General features: G+C 50.8%; 1 protein-coding gene across 1 annotated transcript in view; it reads right to left on the bottom strand.

Moving 5' to 3' along the window:
* Positions 1-734: 734 nt before the first annotated feature.
* Positions 735-24,851, bottom strand: part of herc2 (HECT and RLD domain containing E3 ubiquitin protein ligase 2) — an 88,551-nt gene continuing 64,434 nt past the window's right edge. Inside the window, 27 exon segments of the mRNA XM_080505752.1 lie at positions 735-1,547; positions 5,457-5,669; positions 7,548-7,653; positions 7,865-8,055; positions 12,503-12,615; positions 12,845-12,892; positions 12,895-13,038; positions 13,114-13,255; positions 15,688-15,771; positions 15,885-16,082; positions 16,274-16,461; positions 16,599-16,738; positions 16,816-16,907; positions 19,564-19,725; positions 19,816-19,993; positions 20,132-20,346; positions 20,429-20,743; positions 20,841-20,996; positions 21,087-21,212; positions 22,044-22,162; positions 22,289-22,447; positions 22,553-22,684; positions 22,772-22,879; positions 22,966-23,119; positions 23,720-23,911; positions 24,007-24,150; positions 24,426-24,612. Coding sequence (XP_080361878.1) covers positions 1,275-1,547; positions 5,457-5,669; positions 7,548-7,653; positions 7,865-8,055; positions 12,503-12,615; positions 12,845-12,892; positions 12,895-13,038; positions 13,114-13,255; positions 15,688-15,771; positions 15,885-16,082; positions 16,274-16,461; positions 16,599-16,738; positions 16,816-16,907; positions 19,564-19,725; positions 19,816-19,993; positions 20,132-20,346; positions 20,429-20,743; positions 20,841-20,996; positions 21,087-21,212; positions 22,044-22,162; positions 22,289-22,447; positions 22,553-22,684; positions 22,772-22,879; positions 22,966-23,119; positions 23,720-23,911; positions 24,007-24,150; positions 24,426-24,612 — 4,279 coding nt within the window. The 3' untranslated portion in view covers positions 735-1,274.

Here is a 24,851-nt window from a genome sequence, read left to right as displayed (position 1 = left end):
ACTCATGTTCTGGTCTTCGATGCATTGATGGAGCTACAATAGAAGCAGGTGCAAATGTTTTGGGTTTTGTTTCTTTAAAGACTCCACCTGCAAGTTCTGCTTATTAGATGGCATCATAACCCCCCCCCCCACTTTATGTAAGGAAACGACAGAAGAGCCGTGGAGGAAGGAGGCGGTAGAAAAGCACCTGACCACCAGCAGCACAACGACCTTTTGATTATTACCAGAAGAAAAGACGTTAAGTCCACAAAGAATGCTAATGATTTTAAGCCTAATCATACCTTCATAAGACAGGGGGGCTTTTTTTTTTTCTTTTCTTCCTCTCGTGACTCTACACGGTCGTACGGGTGGATAAAAGTAGAAGACACACACACAGCAGCACAATGTGAGCTCTCACTGCAGTCACAAAGTTGATTCTGACCACTTGTTGAACCCAGCAGACGGCGAGGAAAACCTCCACAACCTCTGGGACACGGGAAAACAACAACGGAGTCAGATTGGAGTAGTTCCAGGAAGGCCTCTTCACCTCACAGGCCAGTCAGTGGAATTCACTACGATGGTTTGATAAAGACAGCAGGGATTTGAACCCTCTACAAACGTATTGCTGAGCTGCCAGCAGGGACCAGGCAACTTCGTCTCGTATGTCAAATGTCCCGACGGGTTATTCAATCTCACTCCAGTGAAAACAATCAGTGCTCCACTGTCAAACATCTCATCTGTTTTCAGTTGAATTTATTAGCAGAAAATGTATTAACATTTCATATGCAGGAATGAGACCTTCTGTGAATACATGGCACAATGATAATATATACATTCTTTAAGGAGATGGTGCACAAACATACTGGAGGGTCCGGAGTAAATAAAGGCTTTTTAAAGCGACCCTCCGTTGGGCTCAGACCGACGCCAGTCCAGTGACAAACGCGGATTATCTTTAATTTCAAAATTATTTCATCATTGAGAAACAAAAAAGTAACTACTGTTTTGCCGAACATTAATTCCTATATACAATCTAAGAACAGAAAATTCACACAAACCAGAGGGAGAAATCTACGACAGTGCAAGGCCGGAGCCTTTCTTCATTTTTTTTTTAACTCAGTAACTGTATTAATATACACAATTTCCATGTAACAACAATCACATGTGCAGTCGATCACCCCACTTTAATTTCAAACATCAAACCTTTGTTTGTTCCTCTCTGTAGCTTATAACGCTTTTAAAGCTCATTGCACAGCCGTCTGCAGCATGAAGGTGTCCTCAGGTGTCCTCAGGTGTCCTCAGTGTCCCGTGATGAAGTCCTGTGTGGAGTCCGAGGCGAAGGAGTCGGCGTCCTCGTTGTCCGAGTCCTCGCTGCTGTCGTCGGCGGCCGGCTCCCCGGACAGGGCGATGCGGGCGTAGTCGTCCGTGTCGATGGACTTGCAGAAGTGAATGGCGTATTTCAGTTTCTCCTCCAGGACCTGTTTGCACGAGTACCTGGGCAGCTTGAGCAGGAAGAAGCAGGTGTAGGACTCTGGCAGGAAGTGGTCCGGGGGGTTGTACTTGTCCAGCACCTGCACACACACACAGCAGCTGCTTGGACCAGGACAGGAGGACACATCTGGGCCTTCCCACTGGAGGACAGTGAGGACGGCACTGAAACATCTGGCTCCGCCCCAAGTTCCCCAAACTAGAATCAAGTTGACAGGAAGATGGTGGCAGCTGCAGTGGTGAGACATGTCTCTGTCTCTGTCTCAGGCCGTCCATGTCTCTGTCTCACCCTCAGGCCGTCCATGTCTCTGTCTCTGTCTCAGGCCGTCCATGTCTCTGTCTCACCCTCAGACTGTCCATGTCTCTGTCTCACCCTCAGGCCGTCCATGTCTCTGTCTCTGTCTCAGGCCGTCCATGTCTCTGTCTCACCCTCAGGCCGTCCATGTCTCTGTCTCACCCTCAGACCGTCCATGTCTCTGTCTCTGTCTCAGGCCGTCCATGTCTCTGTCTCTGTCTCAGGCCGTCCATGTCTCTGTCTCACCCTCAGGCCGTCCATGTCCATGTCTCACCCTCAGACCGTCCATGTCTCTGTCTCACCCTCAGGCCGTCCATGTCTCTGTCTCAGACCATCCATGTCTCTGTCTCACCCTCAGGCCATCCATGTCCATGTCTCACCCTCAGGCCGTCCATGTCTCTGTCTCACCCTCAGGCCATCCATGTCTCACCCTCAGGCCGTCCATGTCTCTGTCTTACCCTCAGGCCGTCCATGTCCATGTCTCTGTCTCAGGCCGTCCATGTCTCTGTCTCAGACCGTCCATGTCTCTGTCTCACCCTCAGGCCGTCCATGTCCATGTCTCACCCTCAGGCCGTCCATGTCTCTGTCTCACTCTCAGGCCGTCCATGTCTCTGTCTCACCCTCAGGCCGTCCATGTCTCTGTCTCACCCTCAGGCCGTCCATGTCTCTGTCTCACCCTCAGACCGTCCATGTCTCTGTCTCACCCTCAGACCGTCCATGTCTCTGTCTCACCCTCAGGCCGTCCATGTCTCACCCTCAGGCCGTCCATGTCTCTGTCTTACCCTCAGGCCGTCCATGTCCATGTCTCACCCTCAGGCCGTCCATGTCTCTGTCTCAGGCCGTCCATGTCTCTGTCTCAGACCGTCCATGTCTCTGTCTCACCCTCAGGCCGTCCATGTCCATGTCTCACCCTCAGGCCGTCCATGTCTCTGTCTCACCCTCAGACCGTCCATGTCTCTGTCTCACCCTCAGGCCGTCCATGTCTCTGTCTCACCCTCAGGCCGTCCATGTCTCTGTCTCACCCTCAGGCCGTCCATGTCTCTGTCTCACCCTCAGGCCGTCCATGTCTCTGTCTCACCCTCAGGCCGTCCATGTCCATGTCTCACCCTCAGGCCGTCCATGTCTCTGTCTCAGGCCGTCCATGTCTCTGTCTCACCCTCAGGCCGTCCATGTCTCTGTCTCACCCTCAGGCCGTCCAGAGCCACAGAGGAAGACCAACAGTCTTCTTCACTTCTGTCCAGCAGTTTGCTCTCCTTCTCATGATTCTTATATTCAGCACCTTGATTTCACTGTGGTTGTTGTCAAATAGGAACTAAGTTGAGTTTGACCATCTAAAGTGAATATTTTGTAAAGGCCATCTTGATATGTTGTTATTTTCTTTACATATTTAATCATTTCTTGGCTGCTGAACGGAATCGCATCACTAACTCACACACTTAAAGACCACGACATGACAATATGTGTGACTGCCTACTATTATGATGTGATAGCAGTTGACGCCAAGAATTAATACCTTACAAGGTGTTCGATTCTTTAAACACATGAATTTCTATATATCTGCAGATCTGAGCAACGTGCTACTGAAGACACTCAGATCTCCACTGAAACAGGACCGGTTGCTCTTCACTACTGTTGTGGTGCAATTGACTCTATTTTGCATTTCTTTTTCTTTTTATGTGTTTGTTTGTATAGGTAACTTGCCGTCTTGTGGGGTGGGGTTTTGTTTATATTTTCTGTATACATAACCCCAAAATAAATCCAACAGAATATTAATTTCATACTCAAATTATATTTGTAAAATCTTTGTCATGCATCTAAAATTAAACATCAAGACAAATACACATCTTGTCTTCAAGCTCCACTCCTTTAAAAGAAACAGATCAGTTTATTAAGTTTGATTAATGCATAATTGGCTCCAATACCATGACAATATAGTTATACTTCAGAAAAGGTTTGACTACCACCCAGTGTGGGGTCACCATTTTCAAGTGTCCAGATGTTTTTCTTTTCACACTTGAATGGAGAAGGTACAAACCCCGTTCATGTGGTCTCTGTTAAATCCTCAGGATTCCATCAGGTCACATGACTGAGCAGTAAACCCCTGAAGACACCTATCAGTGTGACGCGTCAGTCTCACCTGCACCTATCAGTGTGACGCGTCAGTCTCACCTGCACCTATCAGTGTGACGCGTCAGTCTCACCTGCACCTATCAGTGTGACCGCGTCAGTCTCACCTGCACCTATCAGTGTGACGCGTCAGTCTCACCTGCACCGCGTCAGTCTCACCTGCACCGCGTCAGTCTCACCTGCACCTATCAGTGTGACACGTCAGTCTCACCTGCACCTATCAGTGTGACGCGTCAGTCTCACCTGCACCGCGTCAGTCTCACCTGCACCGCGTCAGTCTCACCTGCACCGCGTCAGTCTCACCTGCACCACGTCAGTCTCACCTGCACCACGTCAGTCTCACCTGCACCACGTCAGTCTCACCTGCACCTATCAGTGTGACGCGTCAGTCTCACCTGCACCACGTCAGTCTCACCTGCACCGCGTCAGTCTCACCTGCACCGCGTCAGTCTCACCTGCACCGCGTCAGTCTCACCTGCACCTATCAGTGTGACACGTCAGTCTCACCTGCACCTATCAGTGTGACGCGTCAGTCTCACCTGCACCGCGTCAGTCTCACCTGCACCGCGTCAGTCTCACCTGCACCGCGTCAGTCTCACCTGCACCACGTCAGTCTCACCTGCACCACGTCAGTCTCACCTGCACCACGTCAGTCTCACCTGCACCTATCAGTGTGACGCGTCAGTCTCACCTGCACCACGTCAGTCTCACCTGCACCGCGTCAGTCTCACCTGCACCGCGTCAGTCTCACCTGCACCGCGTCAGTCTCACCTGCACCTATCAGTGTGACGCGTCAGTCTCACCTGCACCGCGTCAGTCTCACCTGCACCTATCAGTGTGACGCGTCAGTCTCACCTGCACCGCGTCAGTCTCACCTGCACCACGTCAGTCTCACCTGCACCGCGTCAGTCTCACCTGCACCGCGTCAGTCTCACCTGCACCGCGTCAGTCTCACCTGCACCTATCAGTGTGACGCGTCAGTCTCACCTGCACCGCGTCAGTCTCACCTGCACCACGTCAGTCTCACCTGCACCTATCAGTGTGACGCGTCAGTCTCACCTGCACCTATCAGTGTGACGCGTCAGTCTCACCTGCACCGCGTCAGTCTCACCTGCACCACGTCAGTCTCACCTGCACCTATCAGTGTGACGCGTCAGTCAGTCTCACCTGCACCACGTCAGTCTCACCTGCACCTATCAGTGTGACGCGTCAGTCTCACCTGCACCTATCAGTGTGACGGCGTCAGTCAGTCTCACCTGCACCTATCAGTGTGACGCGTCAGTCTCACCTGCACCTATCAGTGTGACGCGTCAGTCAGTCTCACCTGCACCACGTCAGTCTCACCTGCACCTATCAGTGTGACGCGTCAGTCTCACCTGCACCGCGTCAGTCTCACCTGCACCGCGTCAGTCTCACCTGCACCTATCAGTGTGACGGCGTCCGTCAGTCTCACCTGCACCTATCAGTGTGACGCGTCAGTCTCACCTGCACCGCGTCAGTCTCACCTGCACCTATCAGTGTGACCGCGTCAGTCTCACCTGCACCTATCAGTGTGATGCGTCAGTCTCACCTGCACCACGAAGTCGCGGCCTCTGAAGTCGGCGATGGTGCGGGGCAGGCGGGTGCGCCCCCACACGAACCTGAGGAACAGAGACCTCTCGGTGTTGGAGAACGACTCCATCACCTCCCAGAACCACTGGATGAGTGGAGCAGTGGGCTCCACCCCTTTGTAGGTGGCCACAGACTTCAGCAGGTGGAGCGGGATGTCTGGGCTTCCACACACCTGGAGCAGAGAGAAAACATCTGTAGGAGACCCGGGGGAACAGGGGGAACAGGGGGAACCGGAGGAACAGGGGGAACCCGAGGAACCGGGGGAACAGGGGGAACCGGGGGAACCGGAGGAACAGGGGGAACCGGAGGAACAGGGGGAACTGGGGGAACCCGAGGAACAGGGGGAACCGGAGGAACAGGGGGAACTGGGGGAACCGGAGGAACAGGGGGAACCGGAGTAACTGGGGGAACCCGAGGAACAGGGGGAACTGGGGGAACCCGAGGAACAGGGGGAACCGGAGGAACAGGGGGAACTGGGGGAACCCGAGGAACAGGGGGAACCGGAGGAACAGGGGGAACCGGAGTAACTGGGGGAACCGGAGGAACAGGGGGAACCCGAGGAACAGGGGGAACCCGAGGAACAGGGGGAACTGGGGGAACCCGAGGAACAGGGGGAACCGGAGTAACTGGGAGAACCGGAGGAACAGGGGGAACCCGAGGAACAGGGGGAACCCGAGGAACAGGGGGAACTGGGGGAACCCGAGGAACAGGGGGAACTGGAGGAACAGGGGGAACCCGAGGAACCGGGGGAACAGGAGGAACCGGGGGAACCGGGGGAACAGGGGGAACCCGAGGAACTGGGGGAACCCGAGGAACTGGGGGAACCCGAGGAACAGGGGGAACCGGAGGAACAGGGGGAACCGGAGTAACTGGGGGAACCCGAGGAACAGGGGGAACCGGAGGAACAGGGGGAACTGGGGGAACCCGAGGAACAGGGGGAACCGGAGGAACAGGGGGAACCGGAGTAACTGGGGGAACCCGAGGAACAGGGGGAACCCGAGGAACAGGGGGAACCCGAGGAACAGGGGGAACCGGAGTAACTGGGGGAACCGGAGGAACAGGGGGAACCTGAGGAACAGGGGGAACCCGAGGAACAGGGGGAACTGGGGGAACCCGAGGAACAGGGGGAACCGGGGGAACAGGAGGAACCGGGGGGACCGGAGGAACCGGGGGAACAGGAGGAACAGGGGGAACCGGGGGAACCGGAGGAACAGGGGGAACAGGGGGAACAGGGGGAACCGGAGTAACTGGGGGAACCGGAGGAACAGGGGGAACCGGAGGAACAGGGGGAACCCGAGGAACAGGGGGAACTGGGGGAACCCGAGGAACAGGGGGAACCGGAGTAACTGGGGGAACCGGAGGAACAGGGGGAACCCGAGGAACAGGGGGAACCCGAGGAACAGGGGGAACCCGAGGAACAGGGGGAACCCGAGGAACCGGGGGAACAGGAGGAACAGGGGGAACCGGGGGAACAGGGGGAACCGGAGGAACAGGGGGAACCGGAGGAACTGGGGGAACCCGAGGAACAGGGGGAACCGGAGGAACTGGGGGAACCCGAGGAACCGGAGGAACAGGGGGAACCGGAGTAACTGGGGGAACCCGAGGAACAGGGGGAACCCGAGGAACAGGGGGAACTGGGGGAACCCGAGGAACAGGGGGAACCGGAGGAACAGGGGGAACTGGGGGAACCCAAGGAACAGGGGGAACCGGAGGAACAGGGGGAACCGGAGTAACTGGGGGAACCCGAGGAACAGGGGGAACCCGAGGAACAGGGGGAACCGGAGTAACTGGGGGAACCGGAGGAACAGGGGGAACCCGAGGAACAGGGGGAACCCGAGGAACAGGGGGAACCCGAGGAACAGGGGGAACTGGGGGAACCCGAGGAACAGGGGGAACCGGAGGAACAGGGGGAACCGGGGGAACAGGAGGAACCGGGGGAACAGGAGGAACAGGGGGAACCGGAGGAACAGGGGGAACAGGGGGAACCGGAGGAACAGGGGGAACCGGAGGAACAGGGGGAACCGGAGGGCTTTCACATCCGACGGCTCACCATAGTTTCCAACTCGAAGCCGGTGAAGAGCGACAGCAGGGGGACGGGCACCACCCGGGCCATCCCCTCTCGCACCGCCGACACCTGCTCATCAAACTCGTGAAGCCTGAGGAGGACACACACACACACACACACACACACACACACACACACACACACACACACACACACACACACACACACACACACACACACACACACACACACACACACACACACACACACACACACACACACACACACACACACACACACACACCTGTCAACCACAACACCACTGCACTGTGTGTGTGTGTGTGTGAGAGAGAGAGTCTGACCTGTAGTTGATGGCCAGCCGGACGTACTCTGCGCGGTTGTCCAGGGTGATGTGAGAGAACTTGGAGCTGAGCTGGATGTCCTGGCCGCTGGCGTTGGGCACGGTGAAGGGCAGGGTCATGGCCTCGAACTCCTCGGCTGTGGCTTCGTTGTCTCGGATGTACATCAAGCCAGGAATGAAATCCTTATCAACCTGGGAGGAGCAGAGCAGGGCAACATGAACATCTCTTCCTCCCTGTGCACTCAGGTCGGCTGCTCATCAGTCTCCCTGTATCTCAATATCGGAACGGCATCAGCGTCAATGCAGCCCTAAATACATCTGCTGTGCATACAAGCCTTATATATTGATCAATACGAAGTCTTAATGACTAAACTATCTGCAACGTTAAAATTCACTGATCTGGTAGAGTTCAATACCATTCAAACAATGTACGAAGCAAAGAATAACTTATTACCGGTGAAGAACCAGAAAATGTTGTGTGAAGCAGCGAGTGGCTCTGATATTAGAGGAAAGTTACATTTCAAGAGTCATTAAGTCTACGACTGGAGAGTCAGTGTCCAAATCTGTGGAGTAAATTAGAAATGGAGATAAAACAAAAATCAAATATAATTCAGTTAAATAAAAAGAAGATATTAAGGTTTGCTTGTCCAGTGGAGCTTATAGCATCACATATATGTACCATGGCTACTGTAAGCATCCGGTGAATTCATGTAAAGGACTTTTCTCATTGATTGGTTGACAGTTGACAGTGTTTGGTAGGAGTCAATATGGTTTTTACTTCTTCCTACTCCCTTTGGTTCAGGAAATGAGGATTGAGTGGATTCTGTTTCTTTTGCATTTGTTTTATTCATCAAAATATATTTTCTGTTTAATCAATCAATCAACCAAATAAACCCAGTCCTGTGTGGTTGAGTTTACATCCACTTTAATACTAATAGTTGGCTCTAATGTTTGTCTTCATCCTTTCTTCCAGGAGACGAGGGTTAGTAGAGTTGGACGTGACGTCGTCAGGCTCAGAAGTGAAAGGAGACGAGACGTCAAGCTGCACACCAGCAGTCCGTCTAAAAAACCCCTGGGATCCAGAACGAGCTGCCACTTTTCCAAAACAGACATTCTAGGTTAATGTAACAAAGTTAGAAAGAGATGAAAGTGTCGGCAGCTGACGTGTGGATGTCAGTGATCCGGACACCGATCACACCGTTACCTTCGTCTAAAAGCCTCCAGACAACTGCTTTTCCTTGAAGCCATACAGCAAGCTGCTGCGCTCAGAGACTGGTTTCACGACACTCTGCAGTAGTACTGTAGTACTGTAGTACTGTTGGAGCCGTCCACTCAGCTGGCAGCGCGAGAGGGAACTCAACCCAACACCTATCAGAGCAGCGTCTCATCAGACCGACGGCTGGAAAGCCAGTCTGGTGACCGGAGTGGTTTCTCCGACACGCCGCTCCGTCAACGTACAGCTACGTACACAACAGTGCTGCTGACGGAGCAAGTCATCGTTACCGTCAGAAGTCTAGAGAAAGAAGGGCGCCTGCTAGCAAGATGGAGTGACCACGCACAGCTGAGCTCCTGCAGTTTCGCTTAAATCTCATATTTCAAGGACACTGAAGTGACCCATTGATTTTGTAAAGCCTTTCTAAAGGGTATTACTATCAACAGCACATCAAAAAAGTTGGTTATAGCTCCATTTATGGCCGCTAATCGGTGAGAGTTGAAGCAGGAGACCTCATCCAACAAGAGGGCGTTCAGGCAACAGCGCTGGAGACCCTGGCCGAGCTCCAAGGTTCCACCGGAGACCGTGGCCGAGCTCCAAGGTTCCACCGGAGACCCTGGCCGAGCTCCAAGGTTCCACCGGAGACCGTGGCCGAGCTCCAAGGTTCCACCGGAGGACCGTGGCCGAGCTCCAAGGTTCCACCGGAGACCGTGGCCGAGCTCCAAGGTTCCACCGGAGACCCTGGCCGAGCTCCAAGGTTCCACCGGAGACCGTGGCCGAGCTCCAAGGTTCCACCGGAGACCCTGGCCGAGCTCAAGGTTCCACCGGAGACCCTGGCCGAGCTCCAAGGTTCCACCGGAGACCCTGGCCGAGCTCTAAGGTTCCACCGGAGACCGTGCCGAGCTCCAAGGTTCCACCGGAGACCCTGGCCAAGCTCCAAGGTTCCACCGGAGACCGTGGCCGAGCTCCAAGGTTCCACCGGAGACCCTGGCCGAGCTCCAAGGTTCCACCGGAGACCGTGGCCGAGCTCCAAGGTTCCACCGGACACCGTGTCCTCACTACCAAACTAAGGCTTTCAACTGGACAGGGACTGTGGCTGAACCGCAGTCTGGTTCAGTAGTGGCGGGTCCGGCCCTGGTGGCCCCGGGCCCCCACAACAGTTCCATTCACATCCAGAGGACAAAACACACACACACACACACACACACACACACACACACACACACACACACACACACACACACACACACACACACACACACACACACACACACACACACACACACACACACACACACACACACACACACACACACACACACACACACACACACACACACTTCCACTCCTCATTGACGAGATTGTCCTGTTAATTATCAAAATTAAGTTGTTTGCTTTTGTTTGTTTGTTGTTTTTTTCCTTCCTGTTTTTGTTGTTTTTTGTTTGTTTGTTTGTTGTTTTATGTCCTTTTGTTTTTGCTTTTGTTATCATTGTTGTGATTATTTTGGTTTTTGCTCTGTTGTTGCTCAGGCTGGTTTCATCTCATGACAGCTGGAAAATATTTAGATCACTGTGATTATTGTGTTACTAAAAATAAAAAAATGTATGTAGCACTAACAAGGGTATTGTATGCCTCCTCTCCTCTCCTCTCCTCTCCCCTCCCCTCCTCTCCCCTCCCCTCCCCTCCCCTCTCCTCTCCTCTCCTCTCCCCTCCCCTCCTCTCCCTCCCCTCCCCTCCCCTCTCCTCTCCTCTCCTCTCCCCTCCCCTCCCCTCCCCTCCCCTCCCCTCCCCCCCTCCATCCCCGCCCATTAGGCCCCGCCCACTCTGAGTACAGATACAGACAGTGGTGGACTCGCTCATCCCTACTGTAAACCTTAATAGAAATTGAGTTCTAAATAAACAACTATAGAAAGTACAGTTCAATTCTTTGGCCCTTCATATTAGGTGGGGAGGGGGTTCTCTTATCATGAACACATAAAAGTTTGATTATTTTTATGTGACAAATGCTTCATATAACATAACTTATTACATTATTGTGTTATACGGTAAAACACATGATAACTTGTGTTCTTCTATGTTTAAATGAGGAACCGTGTGGACACAAGTGATGTGTAATCAGTGAGTCACGCCATATACCAGGAAGGTTTAACAGAATTGAAATGAGGATAGTGTGATCTGATGGTGCACGTGAGCGCACCTCAAGTCAAGCACAGTTCCCGTGAGCTCCACCATGATTCTGCCATTTAAGAGTCTTGTGCTTCACATATAACCTTTGCAATACCTCAGGGGCAAAAGCACAAAACAAGAGAAGCTTTGTGATTGAAAAGGGTCTTTTCTTTCCACTCTACTATTCTCCCAACGATAGCTCGGCAGCTCATGATCAGAGCGTGAGGAGCAGCAGCCGACTCGTCTCACACAAAGGCCAAGGTTGTGGCTTTATGCCTGCGTCACTAAAACAAATGAAGAGTTCAATCATTTTGAAGAACGGTGAGAAAGGACCTTAAGGAAGGTCTGGCGATCATTAGGGAGCTGTGAGCCGATGGGCTGAAGCTTTACTAATGTATAGGAGAGGACTGCAGGTTGGGAGTGCTACACAACGTCCCAGGTAAGGGCAAGGCCTTTGTGCTTGCAGCTGGAGGGCGGACACGCTAGCAAGAGTGACGCTAGCACGAGTGACGCTCTGCAGCGCCACACACGGGCAAGACGAAACCTATTGAACAAGATGGTAGATTGTGCTCCAACGCTGCTCACTGGAAGACAATCAGCACACTTCTTTACATTGGTGCCTAAAATCAATCTCAGTCTGTTTCCAATCAAATTCGTTTTTCTCTCTTCAGTTTTGTGTTCTTTAGTTTTCTATTGTTGCACTACAAGTGACACAGGCGGGCATTTCACACTCACATTGAGATAGAAAGGACTGAAGGGGATCGATACATTTAATATGATGTTGTTTTTAAAGGACGTGAAAAACAATCTGATGACCCACGACTTCCTGGTGTGATTGTTTATGTTATTGTTTGTATGGTATTCCTCAGGGAAACAGACCAGTTGCTCCACACAACTGGTCATGTGATGAACTATGGAAACTAAGATGTATGAGTGCAGACGTTCCACATCAAGAGTCTTGCTGTGCACAGACACGTTTGTAAAATGAGGGAACTGCTGGATTTCCATTTTCAATTGAGCACTTGAGGTTTGACACTGACTCAACTCTGACCTGTTGCTCAATCAACAAGCTCTGCAGCTTCTACAACACAAGCTCTTTTCTTGACAATTCACTGGGACGGTTTCTCTGATTGACTGAACCGTTTGATGCGTTTCAACCACTGATTATTTGCACTTCCTCTTCAGTGCAAACTTCTCGCACCGTGGAAGTATCATAGTGCAGCGCAGTACAGTGAGGAGGAGGGCGGAGGTGTTCATACCTCACTGAGGTCAGCAATGGTCAGGTTCATGCCGGCCAGTTGTTTCCATACGGGCTCTGCCAGGTTCAGGCTGAGAGGGCTTCCAGTCCTGATGGCAATTCCAAGCAGCACTCCTGCAGGTGCAGCAAGGTGAGAGAGTCACTCACACATCAAACGTTCACAAACCTCTGTCCTTTATCAATAAACACAACAATGACAGAAAAACATTAAATACAATCAAAACAAAGGCTGAACAGCTCAGGCCATTTGTTTGATCACTAAAATCCAGGTGTGTGATCTGGACTGTTTGAAATAAAAAGCACAGGCTCTGTTGAACAGCCTGGGAGGTAAACGGGACCGTACCCAGGAAGCGGAACATGCTCATGTGGAGAGGAGACTTGGCTGCGGGTTGAGCAGGAAGCAGTCCCTGTTGGCGCCAGACTCGTCGCGGCCATTCGGGGTGACGATGAGCAGAGGAGTCAGGGCGTTCTGCAGCTCCTCGCACATCTCAGCAATGGACTCGCTGTAGCCGCCGCCACAGTCGTCCACCGACTCCCCTGGAGGAACACAAGTCACGGTTCACTCACATCTCTGCATTGAGTCTACAGAGTCTGACTGTCTCAAACACCTACCCACAAATTTGACCTTCCACACCCGGTGAGGCAGCAGCAAGCTGTCTGGACTGAAGGAACTCATTTTGGCACACATCTGTCCAAACACGGACTTGGTTCCATCAGGACCCGCCAGGCCCCCTTTGCTCCGAGAACGCTTTACCTGCAGGGTTAAAAAGGTGGGAGGGGTTACAGTTTGACTTGCATATTGACGTGCTTCCTGTAAAGATAGAGAGGAAGTACTGGTGCACATGAACAGCTCCATGTGGTTGTGTTCCCCTCTGCAGACTGACATGATGGCGGTGGAGGGAAGGCACTGGTCCAAGTCTAAAACCCAGACCGGAACAACCCACAGGAGATCACCCACCACCATAAAACCTGAGGGGCTCAGAAGAGCGTCTGGAACAGGCTTGCAGTCAGAGCAGGGGGAGGAAACTCAGCGAGGAGAGTCAGAGACTGGACCGTAATGGAGAGAATGATCAGGAGCGACAGGATGAGCACAGGATGCATCATTACACTTCCTGGGTGAGCTCCCACTTCCACCCAGGATCTCATCACACAAGCAGTGATGATGAACCAGTGAAGTTCAGCATTCAGCAAAGATCCTCAAATCAAAAGGTCAGAACGTGGCTGTGAGACAAGAGGGAAAGTCTTTGATATTGTGACACTAGCACTAAAACAAACTCATCTGTGATACAAAAGTATGAAAACCAAACTGGTCACCTGAAAATAAACAGACATTTTGCAAATATTCAGCAACTTTTGCACAATTTCCCTTATTGGGCTGTTTTGTATGATGTAAGATGAAACTAAAGTGTGTGTAGATTCACTTATCGACCCACATCCTATCCTGGGGCGACGCGATCCCGTGCAGTTGGCATGTTATGTAATCCTTGCAAGCGTTTTCTACGGGACATCAATGTTATGTAAATTGGTGACTACTCAGGGACTAATATGGATATATCCTTGTGAGACATTGTGAATCTTCCTGAGCATGACCAATGTGATGGACTGATAATGTGTCCAGTGTAAAATCAAGACAACAAAGATTAATTTGAAAGGAGGAAGTCAGTTCAGTCTTGATGAATCTACTTGAAGCCATCTTGACAAGTCAAGGAGGGGAGGGGAGGGGAGAGGAGGGGATGGGGAGGGGAGAGAGGAGAGGAGAGGAGAGGAGAGGAGAGGAGGGGAGGGGAGGGGAGGGGAGGGGAGGGGAGGGGAGGGGAGGGGAGGGGAGAGGAGAGGAGAGGAGAGGAGAGGAGGGGAGGGGAGGGGAGGGGAGGGGAGAGGAGAGGAGAGGAGAGGAGAGGAGAGGAGAGGAGGGGAGGGGAGGGGAGGGGAGGGGAGGGGAGAGGAGAGGAGGGGAGGGGAGGGGAGGGGAGGGGAGAGGAGAGGAGAGGAGAGGAGAGGAGGGGAGGGGGGGAGAGGAGAGGAGGGGAGGGGAGGGGAGGGGAGGGGAGGGGAGAGGAGAGGAGAGGAGAGGAGAGGAGAGGAGAGGAGAGGAGAGGAGAGGAGAGGAGAGGAGGGAAGGGGAGAGGAGGGAAGGGGAGGGGAGGGAAGGGGAAAGAGGGGAGGGGAGGGGAGGGGAGGGGAGGGGAGAGGAGAGGAGAGGAGAGGAGGGGAGGGGAGGGGAGGGGAGGGGAGGGAGAGGAGAGGAGAGGAGAGGAGAGGAGAGGAGAGGAGAGGAGAGGAGGGAAAAGGAGAAGAGGGGAGGGAGGGAGGGGAGGGGAGGGAGGGGAGGGGAGGGGAGAGGAGAGGAGGGGAGACGAGGGGAGGGGAGACGAGGGGAGAGGAGGGGAGAGCAGAGGAGGGGAGAGGAGGGGAGAGGAGGGGAGAGCAGAGGAGGGGAGAGCAGAGGAGGGGAGAGGAGAGGAGAGGAGGGGAGGGGAGGGGAGAGGAGGGGAGGGGAGGGGGAGAGAAGGGAGAGGAGAGGAGAGGAGAGGAGAGGAGGGAGAGGAGGGGAGAGGAGGGGAGAGGAGAGGAGAGGAGAGGAGGGGAGAGGAGGGGAGAGGAGGGGAGAGGAAGGGAGGGGAGGGGAGACGAGGGGAGAGGAGGGGAGAGGAGAGGAGAGGAGGGGAGGGGAGGGGAGAGGAGGGGAGAGGAGAGGAGAGGAGAGGAGGGGAGAGGAGAGGAGGGGAGAGGAGGGGAGGGGAGGGGAGAGGAGAGGAGAGGAGAGGCAAGGGAGGGGAGAGTAGAGTAGAGTACAGTAGAGGAGAGCAGAGCTCAGCAGTCTCGAGGAAGAAGGTCATAGTAGCATCATATACTGTGAAGATCACTGCGAGAAAAGAACATTGGTTTTGAGGCACATGGTCAATATGCAGTACAACTGAAGTAGTTACCGTTCGAAGACAAAACGTTATTTACACACATGTACAGCCAACCTTTGAATATATTAAAAGTGTCTTTTATCACATTTGATCCACTACTGAGATTTGCAGTCTGCGTTCCCAAGCTGTGGATTCAAACAAAACAGCAAAGAAAGGCGTAGATACATGAAGAAGGTCGTGAAGAAGGGCATTTATATAAAAAAGATCCTCATTAGGTTTTGTAAAGACTGAACTGTTTGGTACCATTTGGACAACACAGTGTCTGTACCTGGATCCTGTTGAGCTCCACCACAGGGCCGTGCTGGCGGTCCCTCACCATGGTGGCCTGCACCACCTTCCTGAAAGCTGCTTCCTGCTCAAAGAACAACATTGATCGGTTGTGGTTTGACTCATAACGTGACAATCAAATGAATCATTTAAGGCAATATTTAAACAATTTTCACTTTCACACACGGTCCTTCCCACCTTGCCCTGCGAGATGAGGATGCCCCTTAGAGTGTCAAAGCCCACTGAGGGGCCGTGGCCCGTCTGACCCAGCCGACCCTCCAGGTCAAACATGGGTATGCAGGGACAAAACAGCTCCGAGATGTGATGCAGCAGCAGCAGCCGGTTCCTCAGAGCCATGATAGGGATTTCCTGCAGATGGTTGTACTCCATGGGAACCTTAAGACGAACCACACAAACATTTTAGGATTGACACTTTGCAGTGAAAAGCATTCTGAAATCTAAAAGTGGCTTTGGGTTACTGATGCTGGTGCCCAAAATAATCTACTGCCATCTACTGGCAGCTGTGAACACAGGATGAATTTCCCACGAGTCCACCAATGGAGTTGCTCCTGTGGTGCAGACACTACCTGTGCTGGCAGCTTCCCAGCATTAGTGGGCTTGCTGGTGGACCAGGCCAGAGTGTGGGCCGACCCGCAGGCCACCCTGTTGATCTTCTTTCCCTGCAGTGCCGCCACCAGCCGTGGCCTCTGGATGGCGTTGGTGGTCCCGTCTCCAAGTTGGCCTTCGTCATTGTCCCCCCAAGTGTACACTTCTCCTGAGCCAAACACAACAGCAAAGCTTTCGGTGAAGCTGCAATTGAGCCTGACTGAGCTCAACTGTTGGCTCTCCACGGCCACAGACGGGTGCAAGTGACTAAATCCCAACGAGAAGGAAGGGCCACACTGTGCTCACCGTCCTCTGTGCAGCACACACAGTGCAGTGACCCCGTGGCAATGGCAATTACTTTCTTCCCCTGCAACCCTTGCACTTGTCTGGGTCGTCGGACATGGTCATCAGAACCATGGCCCAAGCGATGGTAGTCCCCTTTACCCCTGGAAGCACAGCACAACAGATCAGCTCACGCCAATAAAAAGCATCTTCAAAAGCGATATATGGAAGGTATACATACCAGGTGTACACCGCTCCAGATTTATTAAGAGCCACAGAAAACTGAGAGCCACACTCCACTTTCACCACTCCCAGGCCGGTGAGGGAGTCAATCTGAAAAAAAGAAGAAGCGAGACTGCAGTTAAAAAGGAGTAGATTTGCTATAAAATGGTTCCAAATGATGCAGGTAATATCTGGGCTCTACTCACCTCTCAGTATTATAATTTAGAATTGACTTTACTTTACTTTGAATGCACTCGTCTATGGATAGCAAACTACAGATATGTTTGCAGAATCTGCGATCAGTAATCAAGGGAAAAGGATAGAAAAGCCATGGACGATGGAGGCATGAGGGAAAGTGTAGGTGTATTCATTCCTTCATACAGATAGGGATGTGTAGTTGCTTGGTAAAACAGCATGTTATGATTCCATGAGAAAAAAAATCTGGCAATTACTTAAAGAAATGAAACATCTCCTTGATATTCATTTCATCACATTGTGAAATAAGGATCGGGAAGACTGTCTTGTTAACTCGTTTTACACAGACCTTCCCCTGATCCAGAGGCCTGCAACCAGGGCCTCCACTCCTCCACTCCTCTACTGACCCACCACGAGGGTCAGACCTTCCCCTGGTCCAGAGACCAGCACCCAGAGTCTGATCTCCCATCAACCAGGAAAACCAAGCAGTTCCTCCAGGACGGACCAGGGAAACGACGCCTCACAGAACTTCTTTGTGTTTTCCTCAACCAGCAGGAAAACCATCACAGACCTGAGCGACCAGATCCTCAGTCTGGACAAAAGGAACAACCAGGAGCTGCAAAGAAGGACTCCTGAAACATCAACTTCATCTTCTTCTCCTCAGCCTGCAGAACCAGCAACCACAGTTAGCAGGAGGTGCTAACTACAGGAGAAGACACCAGCTTCCCTCCAGCAGGACAACAACTGAACTCCTTCAAGGAAGTGGGAACAACAACTGGGCTTTACCTGAGATTAGTTAAACCTGATGCTATGATAGAACTGTTTATCTTTATGAAGATGTGTTGGTTCTGTTACAGTGATTGAGTTCTATAGATAATGATATTAGGAGCAGTGATCAACCTGTAAACCAACGTTAGCTCTGCCACAGACACAGGGTCTGCATGCTAATCTTTGCTTTACTAACTAGTTAACTCACAATCCTACACACATCACATCAAAGACAACATCACACAGTAACTGAACACCATCTGACGACTCCTGACGTTTTACAAAACAAGTCTCATTCACATCAAGTCATTCTAGAAATGGTCCTTTAGCAGAGACACACAGGAAGCAGACGCTAAAGACTAGCTTCCATGTTCCATTGTTCTCCAGCACATGGTGGAGACCCAGGACAGACTTCCTGTTCTCTGATAACCTCCATTTGGAATGTCGTTTCTTGTGATCCGCCATCTTGTTTTGTAGTTCATCACACGTCTCACACACACACTCCCTCCACCTCTCTCTCTCTCTCTTTCTCTGCGCACACACACACACACACACACACACACACACACACACACACACACACACACACACACACACACACACACACACACACACACACACACACACACACACACACACACACACACACACACACACACACACACACACCCCCCATCTGATGATGGAGAAATCAATAAATAAATATGATACGAAAGGAGTACTGTATTTCCCACACTATAAGGCACCTAAATACCTCCAATTTTCTCAAAAGCTGCCAGTGCGCCTTATAACCCGGTGCGCCTTATATATGGAAGAATTGTTCTACTCGAGACTGCTATTTGACAGCTGAACAACCACAAGCTTTTATTTTGACAACTCTATCTTCAGAGCGGACGACACTCCACACAACACCTTCATCACTCATGGTTGCACACCAACATTCTAACAAACCAAAATAAACTAGATGAAATAATTACTCCCTAAACTGGGGAACAAAAACACATAAACACAATCAACACAACACCAAGCCCAACAACAACCCACAATAACCTCCAACAACACAAAACATGAATTCCCATCATGCCTTGCATCCTGAGCTCCTCAGTGCAGACGATAGCTGCAATGAATTCTGGGAGTTTCTGTTTGTGGTGTTTTAAATGCAATTATTGGGGTTATATTTGGTTTGTGGTGTCGGTAATAATTGTGTTGTGTTGTGTTTTTGTTGCTTAGTTCATGTAGTTTAGTTTATTACCGGTAGTTGTAAGTTGTCAACCAGCAGTGAAGAAGGTTTTGTGTGTAGTGTCTTCCTGGCATAGGCTGCAGGTAGGACTATCAAAATAAAGTGTGTGCACCTCTCTGGGTGTTAGAATCAGTGGAAAATGTAACCTAATGGCTTTGAGCTATAAAGGTTGCTGAACACTGGTCTATTCCATGCACCTTATAATCCGGTGCGCCTCATAGTGCGGAAAATACGGTAATACAAAAATCAATAACCTTTAAGACTATCCATAACTATGATTAAAAGTAGAAAAGAAAATAATATTTATTGTGCTTTTTGAATAATTGGTTTAAATTGACCTTGACACTAAAAACATACAGGTCTACATGTTTGAGAAAAAACACTTCTATAAATATGCCTAAGCTCATGAAGGTCCACGCATTTAGTTTTTAGACTTAAAATCTGAAGTTCACTTTAGGTTCCTGTGAAAGTATGTACAGGGACGTTGTGAAAAGAGAAAAAACCCAGAAATATCAGGGTGTGTATTTGCTATCCTCCAGCCAACACTGCTGTGTAGTCACATACCTTCATGGGGATTTTGCAGCCATCGCTGCCTCCCCGGCCCAATTTGCCATAGTCCCCATCCCCCCAGGACCAGACCATGTCGTCGTCGGTCAGACACAGCGTCTGGGCATCGCCACTGCCACAGGCCACGTCAATGACCCTGTGACCCTGCAGGGCATCCACCTGGATATACCACAGAGACAGTTGCTTGTTTCACGTCAGGCGCACAGGATGTGGAGTCCTGTGAGAAGTCTGAGTGGAGTGATCACACACCAGCTTGGGTTTCAGCTGGTCCTCGCTGTCACCGTGACCCAGCCTCCCATAGCGGCCCTTGCCCCAGGTGAAGAGCTCTCCGCTGGCAGTGATGCAGGCGCTGTGCGCTCCTCCGGCTGCGATATCCACCACCTCCACGCCCCTCAGGGACTCGATGACACGGGGCCGGTCACAGGGGCTAGAGTCAAGAAGAGTCACTGAGAAAAATCTGACTTCTCTGTACCGTCCTAATCTTTAGTTCGGTCTCCAGCAAGTGCTCTGTACTATGAACTTTCCTTTGAAGGTGAAAGTCTCTTTTATTAGATGTTGCACTAACCTTCTGTTCCCGTGGCCAAGTTTGCCATCCTCTGCCTCTCCCCAGGAGTAAACCTCTCCCTCAGAGGACAGCGCCAAGCAATGTTTTCCTCCAGAGTTCACAGCCACCTTCCTGATGAAGACATGCTGGATGGACTCAAGCAACGTTGGGGTGGAAACAGACTCCGTGCCACCAATACCCAGTCTGCCCCCTGCTCCATATCCTGTGGCGTACAGCTGAGGAGCAAGGAAACACATTTTGGAATGGTGTGCAGACTACCACGAGATGATGCTTGATGAAAACGAACAGAGCTGAGACCTTCCCATCAGCGGTGACGGCAAACAGAGTCTGCTCCCCTCCAATAAGCTGCACTGGCCGCAGAGTGGCCAGAGCTTCCGTTGGTGTTGGAACTTTGACCTTTGCCCCCTCAATGCCCCCGAGCTGCCCTCTGTGGTTATGCCCCCAGCCATAGATGGTGCCGCTGCCCCCGGCGGAGAGGGTCCAATCGTCCGGGCGACGGTTCATCCATTGCACAAGCTGCTCATCATGCTCCCGTTTGAACAGTTCGTGGCTCTCATGAAGTCCATTCATGCTCTCGTGATCTGCCATGAGCTCCCGGATTTTCTTTGTCACCTGGGGAAGAGGTTAAAAAAACGACAAAAGGAATGAAGTCAGAACATTTTCTATTAAAGGTATAGACGTGAAGGCTGGTCAAGAAGGCGTCGTCTACCTCATCCAGGAAAGCTTTTGGCAGAGACGTCCGCTTATCCAGAGCGACAGCCACTCTGGAGGCGGTGCAGTAGCGGCGGAACCAGGCCCACTTGTGGGTCTCAGCGCAGCAAGGCAAGGTATCCAGCTCCAGGTCACAAGCGAGAGCAACCAGGACCTGGACAAAGTGCTTCATTTATCCTCTTCATTCAAGGACACCCAAATCTTTCACCAAACTACAGTCATTATGTTGGCAAGGAAGGGCTACCTTGAAAAATGGACTATGAAGCAGCTGCTTTCCTCCCCTGACGATAGGATCCTCATACTCATACTGCCTCTGCAAAGCCTCAGGGAGTCCCTTCACAAGAGCTGCCAGCGCACTGCCTGTGAAACTCTGAACGCAAACAGAACATATACATGTTGATACGAAGCCTTTGCCAATCAGTAACATTGACATTAGTGTCTTTCTACAGTCTCATGGGATTACTGTTAAGACGAATAATAATACATTGGTTTTATAGAGCGCTTTTCTAGACACTCAAAGACGCTTCACATTGCATTATTCATTTATTCCATACTGGATGGTGGTGAACTATCCGATGGCTGCTTTGTGCCATCGGTCCCCAACCTCTCTCTCTCTCTCTCTCTCTCTCTCTCACTGCATTCACACAGGCAGTTCAGGGCTCAGTGTCTTGCCCAAGGACACTTCGGCATGTGGGCAGGCAGAGATGGGATTGAACCTGCAACCTTCCGATTGGGAGACGACCGCTCTACCAGACAATTATTTTTGCATTTTTTTCAAGTCTATCAGAGGATTATTTATTGACAAATGTGAGGAATGCATACAGATGGTTAACAGTTAGAGCTGTTAATTTAAAGTACTATAGAAAAACCCATCAGGTGACCAGTGACCTCATACACACTTCTGTATCTTCAGGAGCCGTTACAACCATTACAAGTACTGAATATGAACATAATGCTTCGGATTTTTCTTCTGACTTCTGATTTTTTCATTCAAATTTGACTTTTGTTTCTTTAAATGAGAAAGAAACAAACAAAATCACCAAAACAAAATCAGTAAAACAGTTTTCAACAGCGTTACATAAGCCATGTGAGTCTAACAACCCATTAGAAACATCAATTTTAACAGTAGTCCAAATGATAGAAATCATCCTGTCCCATGTCCACATTAAACTCGAAGGCAGTGCTCCACAGCTGTACTCACCATAGAGCGAGCTTCGCCGTCAGTGTCTCCCAGCAGCCGGTTGATGTTGATGGACTGGCCGTACTCTGTGGTCAGAAGCTTCCGGAGCCTCTGCAGGGCCCACATCCTGTGTCCAGCAGCTGCAGGGGAGAAAACAAAAACCAAACAGCAATATCTCAAATGTCATTTCTATCAGATGTGCAGCAAATTCTGCTGGTATTTGAACAATGTCATTCTTCACTGGATCTGGACAATTGCCGCAGTACCGAGTGCGCTGAGCTGAGCACAAGCTGCCAGAGATGCAGCGAGCCGGGGCACAATGCCCCTGTTGGAGGCAAAATTCAGCCGGAAGTCCAAGAGGCATGTGACCAAGTCCATTGAAGGGCAGGACAAGATACAGCGATCAGATAGCAAGTCTTTGGGACCTGACGAAAAACAGAAAAAAAAGGCTTGGTGTAACGAATCACGGAAGTGTGTTCATGCACAGCGGTTCAGCTAGGGCATGATTTGAAAAATGAAAGTGAGCTTACCGGCTGCAGGCATGATGGGGTAGACAGTGAAGCGCCAGCCCCAGCCATTAACTGAGCCATCACTGGTGAACTTCCATTTCAGTTCATCTCCAGGAATCCTCAATTCACTGGACCAGTCGGACCACTCCCGGCCTGGAGTGAGAGGAGGATCCAGTGACGTTAACTACTCTCTGCTGTAGCATGGCATTCACGTCACAGTATCAGCCTTCTTTGGTTTACCTGATCGAACAGAAACTATCCTGTTGGCTCCGTCCATGATGGTCAGTGGGTCATGGCGTCTCTCAGTTGAACACTGTCGGTCAAATTCTATCCTCAGGCCCTCAGCACCTTCAGAAAGAAAGCAAAGGTTCTGAATAAGGAGGTTTGTTGAATCGAGGTCCTGTAAGAGCCCAACTGTTGATGCCCCTCTTTACCTGGGATCTTCACGGTGCCACTGGTAGATGTGTCGTCCGTGTATGGATGGCTACTCTCCACAACAACTGGCTGGGAAGACAGACGGCCACTCTGAGAGTCTGTGGCAACATCCTCCAACTCAGTGACGCACAACTCCAGTAGCATGTCAGCAACCTGCACGGCGTGGAAACACAAAGAAGCTCAGTGAGCAAAGTGTTGCCTTACTTGTAGGTTCCACAAGCAGGCGGACTTCAACCCCCTCGCCCTTCAGCATAACCACGACTAAATTACACAACGCAAAATTCAACAAGACTAATAAAACCACAACTTAGCAAATTAATATCCAATGGGTAAACTCTCATGAACTTTCAAGGACCTGGTGGAGACTATAATAATAATAATAATAATAATAATGCATTGGTTTTATAGAGCGCTTTTCTCGACACTCAAAGACGCTTCACATTGCATTATTCATTTATTCCATGCTGGATGGTGGTGAACTACGTCTGTTTGCACAGCCTGGGCGTTGAAGTCCCCCAGGAGAACAAAGGAGTCCCCAGTCGGAGCACGAAGCAAATTAATATGTTATGTGGTTTAGTACATCACAGCAAATTAATGTGTTATATGTTTTAGTATTTTAGTCCCAATAGGTAAAGTCAGACTTAGTCACTTGCATTCATTTGATGCAAATTGCTGTAAAATTCTAATAAAATATACTAAATATCTACCTTTTTATTTCCCGAAACCTACTTGTAAGAGTGTGTAGGGCAGTACCTGTGGATAAGCTGTACCCATGCCAGAGAGCACAGCTGACAGAACCTCCTTGCCCTTCTCTCCTGAACGACAGGACACAGCCAGCTTGAGCAGGTCCACCATCACTCGAGTGTCGTCGGGCACGAGCAGACTGGTGAACTCGTCGAGGTACTGCGGCTCTGGACCGACGACTTTACTCTGGTTCTCAGAGTCCTGCAGATCAACGCATGACACGGTACAAAGAAGTACTTCAGCACATCAGGTATAAACAAGCATGCCTGTCCTTCCCGGGAGCAGCTCGCACTAACCTCTTTGGTCTTGGTCATGGTCTCAGCGATGATGCTGGCGGCTCCGGGGTCGTCGGTCACCGGGATGAAAGGACGAGAGGAGGCTCCACAGGCGGACGGAGTGACAGCAGATGTTGGGGTGATGGCATCGTCTGATGAAGGAACCTATCCATACAGCAGAGTAGTTTACAATAATGGAATATATTACATTCGCAAAGTCATTTCTTTATTGGATATATCTTAAAAGCTAAAAAAAAAAAATCTGTGTCAAAATGATTGCACTATTGAAAAAGTTAATTTTCAGACCTTTGTTCATAACCTACAATACTACAATTTTACCCTCAGTGGCACCAATCAAACAGTTTGTCTGGACACTTGGAACCACGCTGCAAGTCTAAAGTCAGTCTGAAGAGGGGGAGGGCCATCTGAGTTCTCCTGACCTCTCCCTTCTTGTCCTGCCAGGGGTTAGGGCTGACCCGCTCTTCACTTTCAGGGGGGACAGGGAGACTTTCTTCATCGCTCACAGTTGATGAAGACGAGGACTCGGATGGTGGGACAGGTGAGCTGGAAGGACACTCTGCTGGCAGAATCATGCTGGCTGGCATCAGGGCACCGGCCACTGCATCCCTGGGGCGACACACATCATCATCATCATCATCATCATCATCATCATCATCATCCTGTCAGCAGTGGTTCCAGCCAATTACACCAAACGGAGCCAGTCAGCACAATAAAGCTTTCAGGTCATACACATCCCGAAATATTATTTAATCATTAATAAAATTCCACTTTCAGCAGGATTTTGTTAATGCAGTTTAATAATTGGTGCATAATAAAAGAAATGCGGAGTTGAGTCTGTCTTGCTT

Source organism: Blennius ocellaris, assembly GCF_963422515.1.
Source record: "Blennius ocellaris genome assembly, chromosome: 12".
Taxonomy (NCBI): Eukaryota; Metazoa; Chordata; class Actinopteri; order Blenniiformes; family Blenniidae; genus Blennius; species Blennius ocellaris.
Note: the sequence above shows the minus strand (reverse complement) of the source record. Positions and strands in the feature narration are given on the sequence as shown.